Source organism: Lytechinus variegatus, chromosome 5 (genome assembly GCF_018143015.1).
Source record: "Lytechinus variegatus isolate NC3 chromosome 5, Lvar_3.0, whole genome shotgun sequence".
NCBI lineage: Eukaryota > Metazoa > Echinodermata > Echinoidea > Temnopleuroida > Toxopneustidae > Lytechinus > Lytechinus variegatus.
This window is the reverse complement of record NC_054744.1, coordinates 7,609,640-7,625,342: the sequence shown is the minus strand read 5'-3', so window position 1 is coordinate 7,625,342 and position 15,703 is coordinate 7,609,640. Positions and strand designations below refer to the sequence as shown.

Sequence of the window (15,703 nt, the reverse complement as noted above, 5' to 3'; positions counted from 1 at the left end):
ATCATCATCACCATCATCATCATCATCCTCATCATCATAATTGTTGTTGTCATCATCATCGTCATCATCATCACAATCTTGAATTGTTCAAACCACTTCCACTTTTATCATCGTCTATTTGTAAGTTTTATAATCATACTATCGTTCTAGAAATTAGTGATATTAAAAAAAATGTTCGTTTTGTCTGTGGGTGCTATCTGGTTAGAGAAAGAATGATAACATTGCTTCTGAATTCCTAAACCTCAGAGATTGAAATGATAGATCTGAGAGTAAGATGAGAATAAAAATCAAATTGTTATTAATAATAACACTATCTTGCTAGCATTTGGGCAGACATGCATTTGGAATTTCAATCCAAAATGTTCATCATGAACTGTGATTCCACTTTGTATTGGTTCCTACGAGACAAACAGAAAAGACAATTTCCGGGATAAAGATAGAGGAAGGATAGGATTATCGTGTAGGAGATTATGTGACTGTAAATCATTAAGTGGAAACAATCGAGGATGAAGTCCAATGATTCAGGAGGATAATTGGAAGATCAAATGTAAACCCTCGGTAGCATAGTATGTGCCTGTGGTAGATATATCTAAATAATTCAAACAAAGGTAGTATGTGTGTGTGGGTGTGTGCGAATGTGAGTGAAAGAGATATTGAGAATAATTAAGAGAATTTTGATGAGGGGTAGACAAAGATAAGAGAAAGGGAGAGAGAGAGAGGGGGAATTAAACAGACTTTGGAGAGTGATAGACAAAAAAAGATAAGAGAGAGAGAAACAAGAGAGAGAGATGGGAGTAAGAGAGAGATTGAAGGAGGAGTAATGGGATATATCGATCTGGGTCCCGTAACACAAAGGTTAGCGATTAAACGTACGCTTGATTTTCACGATTGATTGTACATTGTAGCCAATGGAATCGATCGAAGAAAAAATGTATTACGATCATCGCTAAGTTTTGTGTTACAGGCCCCTGGTGATTTCAATTTGCCTGTTTAAGCTTGGGAGGAAATGTACCGGATCAGTTATTTGAGTGTGCTCCCGTCACAGCTCATCCATCTTCTTTCATCGAGTAAATTAACATGAATGTAGGTTTCATAATAGTCTAGCATCAGTCTTTAGGGGATTAAATATCAGTCCATCAAAGTACCAATTGCCCTGTTTTCGACTCAATCACAAACTGTGACCATTTTGAGCCATCGTCCTATCTCCTTAGACTTTCTATAAAATTCATCTTGATCATTGGAGGATTGCTAGTATAATTTTCAAAGAGAAGTGATAGTTTAAAATGGGGATGAAATGAAAAATTCTTTATACATTTTTGAGAGACTATTCCATCAGTTGCATAAGGTGTGAGTGATGTCTGTTGAATCAAGCATGATTTATATTGGCACTGTTTGTTAAACTGCACGATGTAGGCAATTTATATGTATTCAATGACAAAAGTATATCAATGACAAAATTATAAAGCTCAAATATAAATTGATCAAGATTCAAACTTCCTTCAAAGAAAATTACCCCTTTCACACTACAATATAGGCATTTGAATTTTGACATCACTAGAAAGAAAGAAAAAAACACACAAAAAAAAGATGTCCACATCTTCTGAAGATAAGCCAGTGGCCAGAATCGACTTTCAGTCTTGCAGAATCAGGAGAGGCTCTGTTTAGTAATTTATGCAATTTATACATAATGGCTTATAACATTGATTCACTGCATCTACATTTTCAGGAAAAAAATCAATATCTATTTGGGAGTATGTCTACATGTCCTCACGATCAGACGAGAGAGAGAGCGAGGGAGTACCTTGAATGTTTTAACTGATTGAGAAAGAACATCTCTGTCTGTTTGGTATCCACACATCATAATAGATCCACCCACAAACTTCTAAGAAATTTGAGCTAAAATGACTACACAGATTTATTGGGCTAGTAATGACACACCGGGAAGGGCTTTATTTTAACATCAGTGAAAATGAACTTGAAACTCATTGCTTGTGGGTGAAAAAGACTCCCCTAAACAGAGTGGAACATGGCCCTAAATATTTGAAAGGAAGTAAAAAGGAATTCTGATGACTAACCTAAAAAGGCAATAATTAAAACAGTAATTATCTTTGAGAACTAGGAGAAGACAGACTGGCATACATGTATGTACATGGCCAAAGATGTTGCTAGTCTAATCTTGTTTAGATATAGACTTGTTTCTCTATAGATTAAGAAGATACATCTTAGAGTGCTGCCATGCCTGTACATCCGATACCATGATCATTTAAAGATGCATACACTGAACTACTTTCAGTAAAATTCAATCCCATTACATACAATGTATATACACTCACTTGATGTTCCACCTATTAAATGTCCTTAGTCTAATCTAGTTGAGCTGTTTACTGTATAATATACAAGTATTGAATGTTTATGAGTGCAGTGGACAGAATACTTCATGAGGTGAAAGATGAAATGATCCATTCAATGAGGCGTAGCCGAGTTGAATGGATCATTATTTCATCTTTCACCAAATGAAATGTTCTGTCCATTGCACGAATGAAAAAAATCATTATTTGGTTTATATGACATCTAAAAAATCATTTTTTTTTTCCATATAAAATTCATGCTCATGCAGTGCGAATTCGGTCTGTTCAGTGATTGTTATGTCATTACAACATGCGCACTACTGGTGTGTGAGCTGTAATCTCTGTGCGCGAGTGCAATGGACATAATTGTATGGATCCAAAATTGCACGGTTGATGACGTTATTGCTAAATGGGCTGAATAAACGATATCAAACAACCAATCAAATCACAAGGATCTATCTAGGTGACACATAACTTCTGATAATGGGCATCCATTTTTATATGTGTCTGGATGTTTAGTACTAGAACCATTTTAATAATGCATACACTAGAACTACTCTCAGTAAAGTACACCCCATCACACACTAAATTTTCTACCAATGAACTGTTTCTATATAGTCTAATGTAGTTGAGATATAGACATGTTTCATCTGATAGTTGAAAGATATATTTTCATGTGTGTCTGGATATTTGATACTAGAACCATTTTAATAATGCACACACTGGAACTACTTTCAGTAAAATACCAACCCTGTTACTCACTGCATATTCGATCGATAGATTGTTGCATGTCTTATAGATCTAGTTAAGATGTAGACATACTCTTCTCCATTTTCACCTTAACTGGATATGTAAACTAGGCTACCCAAGGTATTGATTTTTCTTGATGCAACTGCCTGAATAGCTCACTGTGAATCTATTGCTTACTGTCAAGCAAGGTTGTGTCTTATCTCCAGGTTTGTTTTTATGAAAGCATCTACTTGTATTTTTCTGGAGTAAATTCTATGTAAAATCTTATGTGGTTCACAAAGGGAAGGAATATCCTTGCTGTCATACTTGCAGAAAGCCTCCAACATTCACTCAAAATTTCTTGGGTTGAAGATAAATCCAGATCAGCTAGTAAATAATGACCAGTCTGTGAGAAATAGATTCAACAGTCATTTGCCATTTCAAATCAGTGTATTGATTTTAATAGAAAGTATTGTGTCAATTTTTCTTGAATTCAAAATTCAAACTTTAAGAGGACAAGTTTATATCTTTATCGATCCTTCATCAACAAACTTTTGTTTTAGTTGGAATTAGCCAGAATGAATTTCTTCTGAATTTTGATTGCAATAGAAATGTTCATTTTAGATCATTGTTTAATTTTAAACATTTCAAATGCCTGCAGGAAATACAATAGATTCTTGCATTGCAAGAAACTTTAAGGGATTGCAAGTCAATTTAAAGTTAAAAAATCAATCACAAGACATTTTATTCACTGTAAATTTACAATTGATTCTTACATATACATCAACAAAACTGAATTGAATTGCTTGAGTTAATATTGATCTATCACATCTGGGCCCATTTTGAAAGAGTTACGATTGATCCAATCAATTGTGACTCTGTATGGAAATCCATCGGTGCCATAATTTCTTCAACAGGAAATTCAAACAATGTCCTTTGTAAACATAGAGAAGCACAGTGAATTTTCAAGAAAACAATGAGTGTATGAATATACAGTATATCATAGTTAGAAAATATTTTGAACAAACATGCATAATAGATGTTGACGTTGCTGGCCGTCCGTAGACGTGATTGATCGGATCAACCGCGACTCTTTGTAAGACAGGGCCCTGATCTCGCGACTGAAATTTACAGTTGATCGCAGATATTCCCTCGCACCACCCCCAAAGAAAAAAAGTGGGGCAATGCAAGGAAGTAGCTTTCTTGGGCAATGCTAATCAGTCTGGCTATGCAGTGCATGTTGAGCACCTGTTCTTTTTCTTGGGGCTCCTCTTACCAATTTAAAGTACACTTGAGTGGAACCTGAGAAGAAGGGTATGCTAGCCACTCCTCAGTCTGGAAGGTTCATGTTGGCTGGCTGGGGAGATTCTTAGCTATACATGCATTCAAAGAGCTTTTTCAGGGGGGGGGGAGGCAAGTTGGGTATTTTGCAAGTTCCATGTTTTTAGGAGGCTGATACTGCCATGGACAGAACATGCCTCTTTTATCTGCATTCAATCACAAATTTGAGCTTGAAATGGAACAACATTTAATACGTATTTAGACACTGCATAGTCTGCACATGAAATCTCTCTATAAGGTTTTATAAAAAAACATTTTGTGAGTTTTTTTTCATTCTTCAGTATCCTTTGGTTGTTTCTATTTCCTTCTGTGTTGCTCCAGTCTATCAAACTTCCCACATAAAGCCACAGGATTGTGGAAAATCCACTTGCCTTTCAATACTTTAAATTGTGATGAAAAGGTATGCTTTTCCACTTCTCAAACCAGATTTATCCAGATTCTTTGTGGACCCCCCCCCTCAACACGGCATGTAGTCTTGACATATTACTATGCATGTGCTTGTGGTTATATTGAGATAACAAGCAAAATGAAGAGCTTAGAAAGTAAAAGTCTCTTATTTTCCTGGCATTTGGGCTGAAACTGCAAGTCGACTTTAAAAACTTATGAAACACATCTTTTGTAGCCAGTTGGTGATGAATAGGGTGTGTATTGCAGAATTCCCATGCGTAAAACAACTCCACGGGAAGATCAATCAAATGCAATGAATCTCTGAAGCAACTTGATACCTGTTCTGGATTTAGTTCAGCAAATAAATATTCATTAAGTGTCTATTCTTTTGTTCATTGCTTGTATTGAGAAATGCAGGTGTTGCCATCAGGGTTTGTGCATAGGATGGGGGAACCCTGTTTTCAGCACACCCAAAATCAGGCACATGTCCTTTGTTTGTTGCTAATATGAAAAAAAAATTAGCCATTGCTAGCAAAATTTTTGTGTATGAAGGGGTACCCGGTTTCAACACACCCGAAATCTAGCTTGAATTTTATAAGAATTTCCTGTTATTCCATGCAAAAATGTTACCCTCACTTCATGTTCTATATTCTTACCATTTGTAGAGTAAGAATATATCGTTGAGATCAGGTTGGATTTTTTTTTACGGAGAATTGTCGTTTTGAAATTGACAAACTGATTTTGTCCATGTGTGCTCATCTCAATGTTTAGATGATTATAAAGATAATGTTTTGAATCCTGCTCATTAGATATTCAACATGAATAAACATATTACATAACTTTTCAGGCATATTGAAAAGAAATATGCATGTTTGTATTGAAGATGGAGCAGTTAAGAAAAGGTGTCGTGTACATTGTTGGAATGGTACAGATACTTGTGTGCACAGATTTGTAGCAGTATTCCATGCATGCACGGAACACAGGACGTAAATGCTGCATTTTATTCCAGGGTCGGTCCCTCCCACGATTATTCATTAGAAATACCACGCTTCGGAATAGAGCGTGTATTCTCGGTCACTAACCAAAGTTGGCATTTAGACGATGCAAAATAAATCAATACAATAAATCTACAGTGCTTGTTGTTACGTGACTCTGTATATACATGGTGGAAGGGGAGTGCCGGTAACACCAAGGTTAGCATTGATCGTAGAACCTTTGTCTACGATTGATTCCATTGACTACAATGTACAATCAGTCATAAGAATCAAGGGTACGATCAATCACTAACCTTTGTGATACAGGACCCTGATCGGGATGGGGAAATCGATGAAGTGGGTAGGATCCGAGAACGGAGGGAAACATGGAGGTACTTTCAGGGGATGTGGATATGTGCAGGAAGCCCAATTGACATAACGGTATCAGTTTAATGCTACTGCTGCTCAGGGGAGTGTTTCATCAACATTTTTGTCTGACAAGTTGTCAGATCTGACATCTTTCCTTGATTCTGATTGGCTGAGAGACAATGTTACTATGGTAACTGTCGGATAAAACAGGACTTGTCGAATAAAAGATCTGACACGTCCTTTCATGAAATGCTCCCCAGAGCTATCAGGGCCTCCTAACATTAAGCCTAACGATTGATCACGGGGCTGGGTTTTATGATAAATGGTGTAAAGTAACAAATGCAATCAATCGCAGAAATTATCACTGATCAATTGCTAAGCTTTGGGACCCAGGCCAGGATGCCTTTGCTGCATCACAGGAAAGACTTTATTATTTTAAAGCAAATGTATGGCCATCCGTACATGTTTGACAATGTGCTAGATTTACAAAATGCTTTCAATAACTTTTTTTGCAGGACAGGAGTATTTTCGGAATACAAATGTAGACAAAATTTAAAAGGTGTAATAAGAATCAAGAGGAAATAGAAAAGAAAACTTTGATGACAAGAAAGGAATTCCTACATCTTAATATTAAATAATGATATTCAAGTAGAGGGCTTAGATAGCAATACAGATTAATTGGAAAGCCATTGTAGAGAAAAAAGTTTGCTTGAATTGTTAAGAGAAGGATTTATTGAAGATAGATTTTATGTTGACTATTGGAAATGGAAATAAATGGAAATAAATGGTATTACACAGTTTAGTGTACAGGGTAATTTCTTTTGAATGAGCTGAATGTTATGCTGCCAGGTTCGTGTAGATGAATATACAATGAAGTGCTTTTTTTGCTTAGAACTGTGGAATTGAACGAACAATATGGATTAGGATTTCAATTTTCCACAGAGAGGAGTACGAATAGATAATTCTTCACACGATTCTGTTTGATTTGAAAAGAAGTGAGATGAATTGATTACTCTGTCAAAGATTATTTATAAATGATATCAAGTTTTGATGGGAGGATCTAAAGCTGAAAATAGATAAAGTATTTTTATCAAACCACCCTCAATCTATTCTAGTTTGATATACCATTTTTGTAACATTTGATGATTGAATATCACAAAGTTATCCTTTATATATTTACTTTAAAAATGCAAACATAATTATCATATCATTATAAAATGAAGTAAACATACATTAAATGAGTCCATAAAGTTAATACTCTTAATCTACTGCAGCTTTAACTGTGTAACTGAATGAATCCATAAAGGTAGCTTTTTAGAAGGATGAATGAAAACAATGAACATGTATAGCTTATTGAGATTTTGGTTTATTGATTATCAAAGTAATAAGTTTTTATTTTCTTAACTGATGGATATTAATGCTACAGCACAAAAATGTGTTAGCTGTTGATTTAGGAGATCAATTCTCAAAAACCAAATATTTGTATATAAATGGCAACTTATTTACTACTTTCTTTAAATGATATAAGGATACAATAAAAAGGAATAACTTTATATTTTTTTAATTGATGATGGCATTTAAGAGGTTTTGAATATTTTGTTCTTTATTATTACTTGTAGATATCACCAAGTCATGTTTTCATGTATATTTATGTTTTTTTTAATGTTATGCAGGAACTCCCTAGTATAACAATATTCTAATTACTGATGGGGCTATCATGTTGAATAAAGATGAAATAAAATCAATATAATAAATAATCATAACTGGGCATGGTGGCTCAGTGGTAGAGGGTCCGCTTCATGAATAGGAGGTTGTGGGTTTGCTCCTTGGCAGAGTCATACCAAAGACTTATGAAAAGGGGACCTTTTGCCTTCTTGTTAGGCGCTCAGCGTTTGGATTGGCGAAGGGTAAAAATAACATTATGTCATGCAGGGCCTGCTTATAGTAGAGAGTAGTTTTCCAGCTGTAGTGGTACCCTGGGTAAATAAAACGTCTTTTGCGAGAGTGATCACGAATTTCCTTGTTGATCATAGTAGATTGCGAGACAAATGAATACCCTCTAGCAATTATTTCAATCCGCAATAATGAACCTATTTAGTATTAAAACGTTAGTAGTATTATTATTGTAATCATTATTGTTCCAAATGATAAGGATACATAATTCAACATCCATAACATTACCATGTTGCATCTGTGCCCTTGTGACACCTTCCATCTCAAGAACACGACGGACGACCAATCATGAACCGACCAGAAACTCCGGCTTACGAGAGAGAGACACTTGTACTGCCCCCTAGCCCTTGACAACCATGGTCTGTAATTGCCCACAAAGGAGCTCCCCAACTTCAGTAAATAAGATTAAGTTGATGGTTGTATTGTCTGGTCTGGGATGTCTGGAGGATATGGGATGTTTTGAACGAACGGTTCTTGGAGATAGGGATGGAAGCTTAAAAGTGCAGACAGATTAGTCGAGACAAGATACAAGGAAACTACTCCGGGATGATGAGATGCTAGGTCTTATCATCTTGATAATGATGATGAGATGAGGAGACAAGATCCTAGATACGATAGTGGACTTGATGAGGGCAAGAAGACAAGATGCTAATGCTTTCTTGCCTTTTTGTCCTTAATATCAAGACATCAGATTCACCATCTTGCATTCTTGTCATTTCTTACTGCCAAAGGAGACGTGGCAAGGTTGTGTTCCACCTTTGTGTGATTGTCATTTTCAGTGTTTTGCTTATTCTACTGATTGATTTAAAATAAATTGTGAATGTAACAACAACTAAAAACTATGGATTAGCCCTCCCCCTCCTCAAGTCCTGAGATTATTACACGTTGATTTTTTATAAAGTAACATCCCATTGAAAAGGGTTTTTTCAGGTGAAAAAAAATATTCAAGTAATTTTAGGAATGAATCTCATTTGTATATTCTCACTTCCAAATTATATTATTGCAAAAATAATTGTAATTCTCCTAATGGATACCTGGGTTTGGTTTTTCAAAATCCCCCCAAACAGTTTTGCAGAGTGCGGCATTATCTACAGCCTCTCGGAATAGCTTTCAATATTGTAGCATGTTTTTGCAAAAAGGGTCAAGTGCCTTGAAAGACGTAATTATCCGCCCCTTTTCTCACATTCTTCCCCTGGGCTGACATCATGTTGCAATGTTGTTCTTCGTTCAAAACAACTGTTACAGTGCTCGAGGTAATGTCAGCAGTAAGTGAAAAAATGTCATGAATTATGATGTAAACCTCGTGCTATCATCGTCCCTTCTAAGAGACCGTGCAATAGATGTCCCCAGTCTCTACTCTCTCGGATATAGATCTAACTTGACACTCAAGCTTTTGGCATATAATTGAGCCGTGAGTGACAAGTATGAAAGCTTATTCCCCCTACAAAAAAAATGGTTTGGTTCTGGAGAGAGGCTCTTGAGTTGTTGACATTTTGGATTGGCAAGGAGGTCTCATGAGGGAAGTTTAGAAGAGAGGAGGAGAATTAATACCCCAATGTTGTGCCATCTTCCGATCTCCTGACTGGCGGCTTCTATTTGCTCTTCGGCTCATGTCGTGTTATGACGTGATAAGTCGGGTTTACTCTCACTCCAGGCTCGGTTTATTTCTTAAGAGTACGTCTGTTCTCCTCTCTGGGCAATGTATATTGGCAATTTAAGGTGTGAAGACCAATGGCTTAAAAGCCTTAAAGGTACAGACTTGCTTTTTGCTCAACATGCCACTCAAATCCACGCCACACTCCAATTTTTGAAGGTCCCAGTACAAGCTATTCACATTTTACTGACATACAGGTTCAGCTACCCCTCATCCATGTCATCCCCCCACCGTAAATGTGATGTCTCTGAATTAATATGCCTGGAAATTTGTAGCTTTTTTAGTTTTAGATATTTGATGTGGTATTTGAAAATATATTGCTAGAAAATTGTCAGGTCATTTTTAACCTGTATTTGTCAATTGTAATTAGGATTAAAAGGGATGATAATAAAGGAGAGAGAGAGAGAGATGAAGTGAAAAGGCCTTACAAAATAATGTAAAGTGGTCTAGATATTTCTCTTCTTTTCTTTTCTTTTTTTCATTCTCACTCTTCCCTCTCCCTCTTCTCATTACCTTTTCCAATTCCAGGAATATTACTTTGGTATTAAATCTGAAAGGATTTAAAAATTATAATTTTTTATCTTTGAATTTCCAATATTAAAGTTTTAAATTCCAATCATTAGGTATTAGATTCCAACCTTCAAGGTTTCAATTCACATCTTTAAGGCCTAAATACCAATCTTTAAAGATAAAACCTTAATACAATGCGTGATTGGTCACTAGCAATAGCTGATTTGCATAATTTTAATCTATGAAATATAGAGTATGAGCTCTGTACCGGGTTGAAATATACATGTCTAATTTTCTTTTAATCTTCAGGGTTTTGCGAGACTTAGAAGCGGGAACTGACGACAGCAGACCGCTTTATCTCGAGGAGGAAAAGCAGCAGTTTGCACGAGCCAGGTAAGCCAGTTTTTAATAGTATAGTTTATTAAACTATCCAGTAACCATGGCAACATTGCAAATACTTTGGGTTTCTTTTCTACATGGGAAAAATAAAGATTTCATAACCTGCTGAAGAATTCCACACAAATGTTTTCCTCAAATAACTTTTTAGAAATTGAATTCAAATGAATTAAAGATGATTTACATGTAGATTGAGATTTTATCAAGCTTAGTAGATTTTTATTATTTTGGGGGGTAGCGATCCATGTCGAAAAGAATCACGGATTGGAATAGTCAAGAAATGAGGCTTATGTGTGTATGTGCTGCAAATTTTTGGATGGTACATAATTTTGGCTTCATACCAAGTATAAATATAGGTATTATGCCAAATTAAAAATATCACAGCAGTGTAAAAATGATGAAATTTACATTCTACAGGAACAGAGATTTATTTTCTGAACAGAAATTTATTATATTTGTTAGAAAATAAATCTCTGTAATATGTCCTTATTATATGAGAGTGTTTTTGTGAATTCAAGTATGGTATTAAATGTTGCCCAGACTTGATTTACTTAAAGCATTTGCAACTGTATTTTCTATTTGAAGATATTTTTCAACAGAGTTTGCAACTATATTTTCTATGTGAAAAAATTATTTTAAAAATGTTCTTTTGTAGGTGCTTTAATTAAATTTGTTTTTTTTTTAGTTTACTAATCCCAATGACAGATTAGCTTAATATAGATTGATTTTTGTGCACATGTGAAATATCCTCTTTTGTAGTCTACTAACCATAATGCATTCATAGAACTTCAATCAGTGATTTATATCCGTCGTTTTGATGACTAGCAATTTCTGATTTGTAAAGACTGATAGCTGGTAGAGTCATAGTTACTTGTAGAAACACATGAATATGTATATGGTTAGAAAAAGCATGAAGCTGATGTTCGTATATTACGTACACGTATGCCCTGCAGCATGTGTCAGTAGTGGTATCAGTCTCCATGTCAGAACATTTTGAATGACACAACCTCAATAAAAATCTGCAGTTACAATCTCACACTCTAAGCATTTCATGGAAAATAGTTGTAAGGTTTATGTGAACTCAAGAACCACAGTTGTAAAGCTTGTCATTAACCCCATAACTTTTAAACAACTGCTTTTTAGAGTGTATGAGATTTAATGTTCATCAATTTGATGTAAGTTATACATTTTTATTGGGTTCGTGTGAGAGAAATTTAAGATAAATATATAGCTTCTTTGTTTTCTATCAAAAATTCATAACTCTTCATATTTATCTAAAGAATTCATCTGCAAAAGTGTTTATATCCACTTTTCTTAGAAATTTGGTAGTGAATATCAAATGTAGTCCAGCTACATTCATGTTCCTGTCTTCTGAATGGATGAATAAGTCATGAAAATACACTCTAATTTGTCGACATCTGTGTAAATTTGGCAGTGATATTTGAATTTCTTTTGGAGCATGCTAGTGGATGTATTACATTTTGCAAATGAACTCTTTCTTTGTAGATAAATAGGAAGTCCACATTGGATATATTGTATTTTGTTAAAGTTCCATGGAGCAGCTATATTATCCTGTTTCTTTCTCTGAGAAAATGAGACCTCAGTTATTAATTCATGGTATTTTTTAATGATATTTATGTTTGTCAAAAGATCGAGTACTGTATCGAGTACTGTTGTTAGTCAGGTAACGACTATTAGTCAAGTTAGTCAACGAAGCTGGACCCCACGATACAGGTAGTTTTTTTTTTGGCCATTTTGAGCTGCATTTTCTCCATGCTACATATTATCATTTCATTCCATGGCATTTAGACTTCACTTTCTTCTTCATCTCTTCATCAACCAATAAGAACATGTCAGAGTTGCCCATAATCGTGACCCAAAATATGATGGAATTTCTTAGATTTTCAAAGAATTTTTTCTGCAGTTCAATTCAAATTGAATAATGGATTACGTTTGAGACTGGACCAAATTAGTGGTGCAGGAATAATATGAAGGTAAAAGTTTGTAGGGGCATGTAGAATATTCCTTGCCCTTCCAAACTTTTAACTGATCAGAACTTCCTGGCACTCCAGCACTGTCTTTTAAATCACACTTCATGTTTACATGCAGGAAATAATACTTTCCCAATCAGTTTTGATGTGTAAATCATTATCTCTTCCATATTCATATTCAAATTCAAATGTTAAAATCATAAATTTTAATTGATATTGAAATAGGCACTTGTATGGAGCATATCATGCAAGGAAATTATGATTGTTTGCAGTGCCATTAATTGCCTGATATAGCAACTTCACAAAATCTTACTCGGGGGGGGGGGGGGGGACCACTCCTGATTGTTTCATGAGAGCATAAATGGTCTTTGGAAAAAAGTTATTATAAATCAATTCTGATAAATATCTTTCTGTCTCTCAGCTGTTTGGATAATATTTCCAATTAAAAGGTCACCATGGCAACTTGTGTTCTTATAGGGTTACATGTTTCATTCTCAATCATCATGCAGAACTGTAAGCAACTTTTAGGGGAATGACTGTGGGCTAATAACTATCCATTGTATTAATAATTATGGTCATCTTTATCTTCTGCAAAATAAAACACAATCTACCATAATAATACATAAATAAAAGATTGAAATGGGTGATGTGATAAAATATAAGATTTGCTTTCAAGAAAATGTTTTGAGACCTATCCTGTTTTTCAAAAGTATATTGTCCATTTTACAATTGTATAACGATGATGACTACATACAAGGTAATATTTGTAAAAAGTCCTTACATCAAGCCTCAAATTATATTTCCATATAAAAACTGTTCATGAAGGCAGGTGCATTCATTTTGTGGAACATTGGGAAATACATCTAATATCCGTTTTCATAAATAACCATGTCAGGATGATTAATGCTAAACTGTATGGCAGTGTCATGGACATTATTCTTTATAACATGCTGATATGGATCCTAGTCAGATTATTGGCTGAAAGCTATCACATGACCAGTCATATATTGACTTGTCATGAGGATAGCATAGCAAATAAAAAGGATCCACATTACTATCTTATAAAACAAATAATGCACATCATTTTGATCAGGCATTAGAATAATTACATACACTTGTCATGTTGTAACAGTCCAAAAACCATTGGCTATGCCTCTGGCATGTAGCACTGAACATACATGCACCTTGTGTGCATAATTCTTACAAGTGCCTTCAATGGTGTGTATTATTCTTGTATTATTCAAACAGTTTTTATGATATATCTTGATAAATACCTTGATTTAATTAATAGTTTTTATAGCTACTAAGATAAAAAAAAACAACAACATGAGAATTTCAAAATTCCTGCTGATCCACCAAAGGCCGACCGTTGAATAGCTTCATCCATGACAAAACGGAAGCATTGGCAATGTTTTCACCACAAATTCACAAGCATCAATGCGCGAAATCATGCACTAAGTTTCAATTAATCTGCATAATGAATGTTTTTGTTAAGCTTTTAACATGGGCTGAATGTGATCATCTCTATGGCAACTGTTGAACAAAGTAAACAATCAACATAGACTTCAATAATAATGGAAAATATACACAATTAGTTTGCATTATACCAATATCGACAATGTACATTTTTTCCCAAAAAGATCCAAGATGTTATTTAATTTACAAGAGAATAGAAATTTTTTTGTCATTAAATTGCTACTCAAACTATTTTCATCTTTAGTGCATATCATTTTCGAAAAATGCTAGCTAATCATATTTCATTTTGTAGAATGGACAACAGCTATGATTGCCCTATATACCCATGCTGTTATTGCTTGGTGGCTTGCAATCTTCTCTTCATTAAAAAGTGCATCTCACAAAAAGGGAAACTAGGATTCAAAGTTGTAATTTTTTTAACATAACAAAATAATCTATGGTCTTTTTTTCAATTTTTGCAAATCATACTATCGAGCTATTCTTCTTTAGTTTGTTATCAAAATATGATGTGATGAAAAGTTCACGCACAGATGATCTAAAAGAGTTTGAAAATCCAATGTCAAAACCGCAGGAAAGTTGGGCTAAGCTTATTTAAGGATGGGACGATCTTGTGTAAGAAAGGGATCGCTCTTTAGCATATCTTTTAGTATCAGTATTCATTTATTATCCATAAATGGAAATTTTTCTTGTTTACATGCTGTGCAAAATAATGAAGATAATCTATACACATGTAACTTATGAACAACGCAATCTACCACTGGAACATGACAATTAATATAATATGGGCATGTGGGTTTGGGTGTAGATACACATGCGAGTTTCTACGCAAATCGTTCACGACATGCCTCAGCATATATATTGTTTTTACTCCGCAATACATTAAAAAAACATTCGTATTTGGCATCGAATTCATGGAAAAAACTTAATTCGTATTATCAATGTTAAATTGATAACCTAAACATATTCAATGATTGTGATATCTGGCTATAAAGGCGGGTTTCCCTTTTGTGGGACGCACTATACGATGTCATGGCATCTCTTCTCTTTTAGGTGTGTATTCAGCTATACACACACGTCTATGGGCATACTACTACAGGTTGGACACATAATTGATCAGAGTCCCCATTAGACCAAATTAATTCTTTAATAAATTAACGACAGTCAATATGGTCTCTTGTCGGCTAATTTGAGAGATGAAAAGCCATATGTGTGTGACAACAGGCCGTGGATGGCTAATGAAAATTTAAGCTCCTACCAATTTCTTTTTTCTATTTCCTTATACAGTGAGAAACTCTGTTTACATCCATAATTTTTCATGGAGCTTCATATAAACTTTGTCAATGGATATTTTTTTCTTTAAATTTTTGCATTAGCCCACAAATTTCAACCCTTCTCCTTTCAATTTTTAAACGTTTTTAGAAAACTGTTCCGCTTATATATTATTTTTGGTGGTGGGAGTAATTCCATGAATCATCTGTTGGTGTTACATAAAGTTGCATGTAAATCTATAGATGACTATGCAAGCATCGTATGAAGTGCCAAATGGGTTATACAAAATATTCTCATTACTATACA

General features: G+C 34.7%; 1 protein-coding gene across 5 annotated transcripts in view; it reads left to right on the top strand.

Annotated features, from left to right (window-relative positions):
- The window catches only part of LOC121415181 (sodium/calcium exchanger 1-like), a 94,735-nt gene that overhangs the window by 38,885 nt on the left and 40,147 nt on the right, over positions 1-15,703 (top strand). For 3 of the 5 annotated variants that reach the window (XM_041608330.1, XM_041608332.1, XM_041608331.1), the window contains exon 5: positions 10,575-10,658. In XM_041608330.1, coding sequence (XP_041464264.1) covers positions 10,575-10,658 — 84 coding nt within the window. Of the gene's footprint in view, positions 1-10,574; positions 10,659-12,311; positions 12,396-15,703 lie in introns of all 5 variants that reach the window. The other 2 variants (XM_041608329.1, XM_041608328.1) reach the window with 1 other exon arrangement.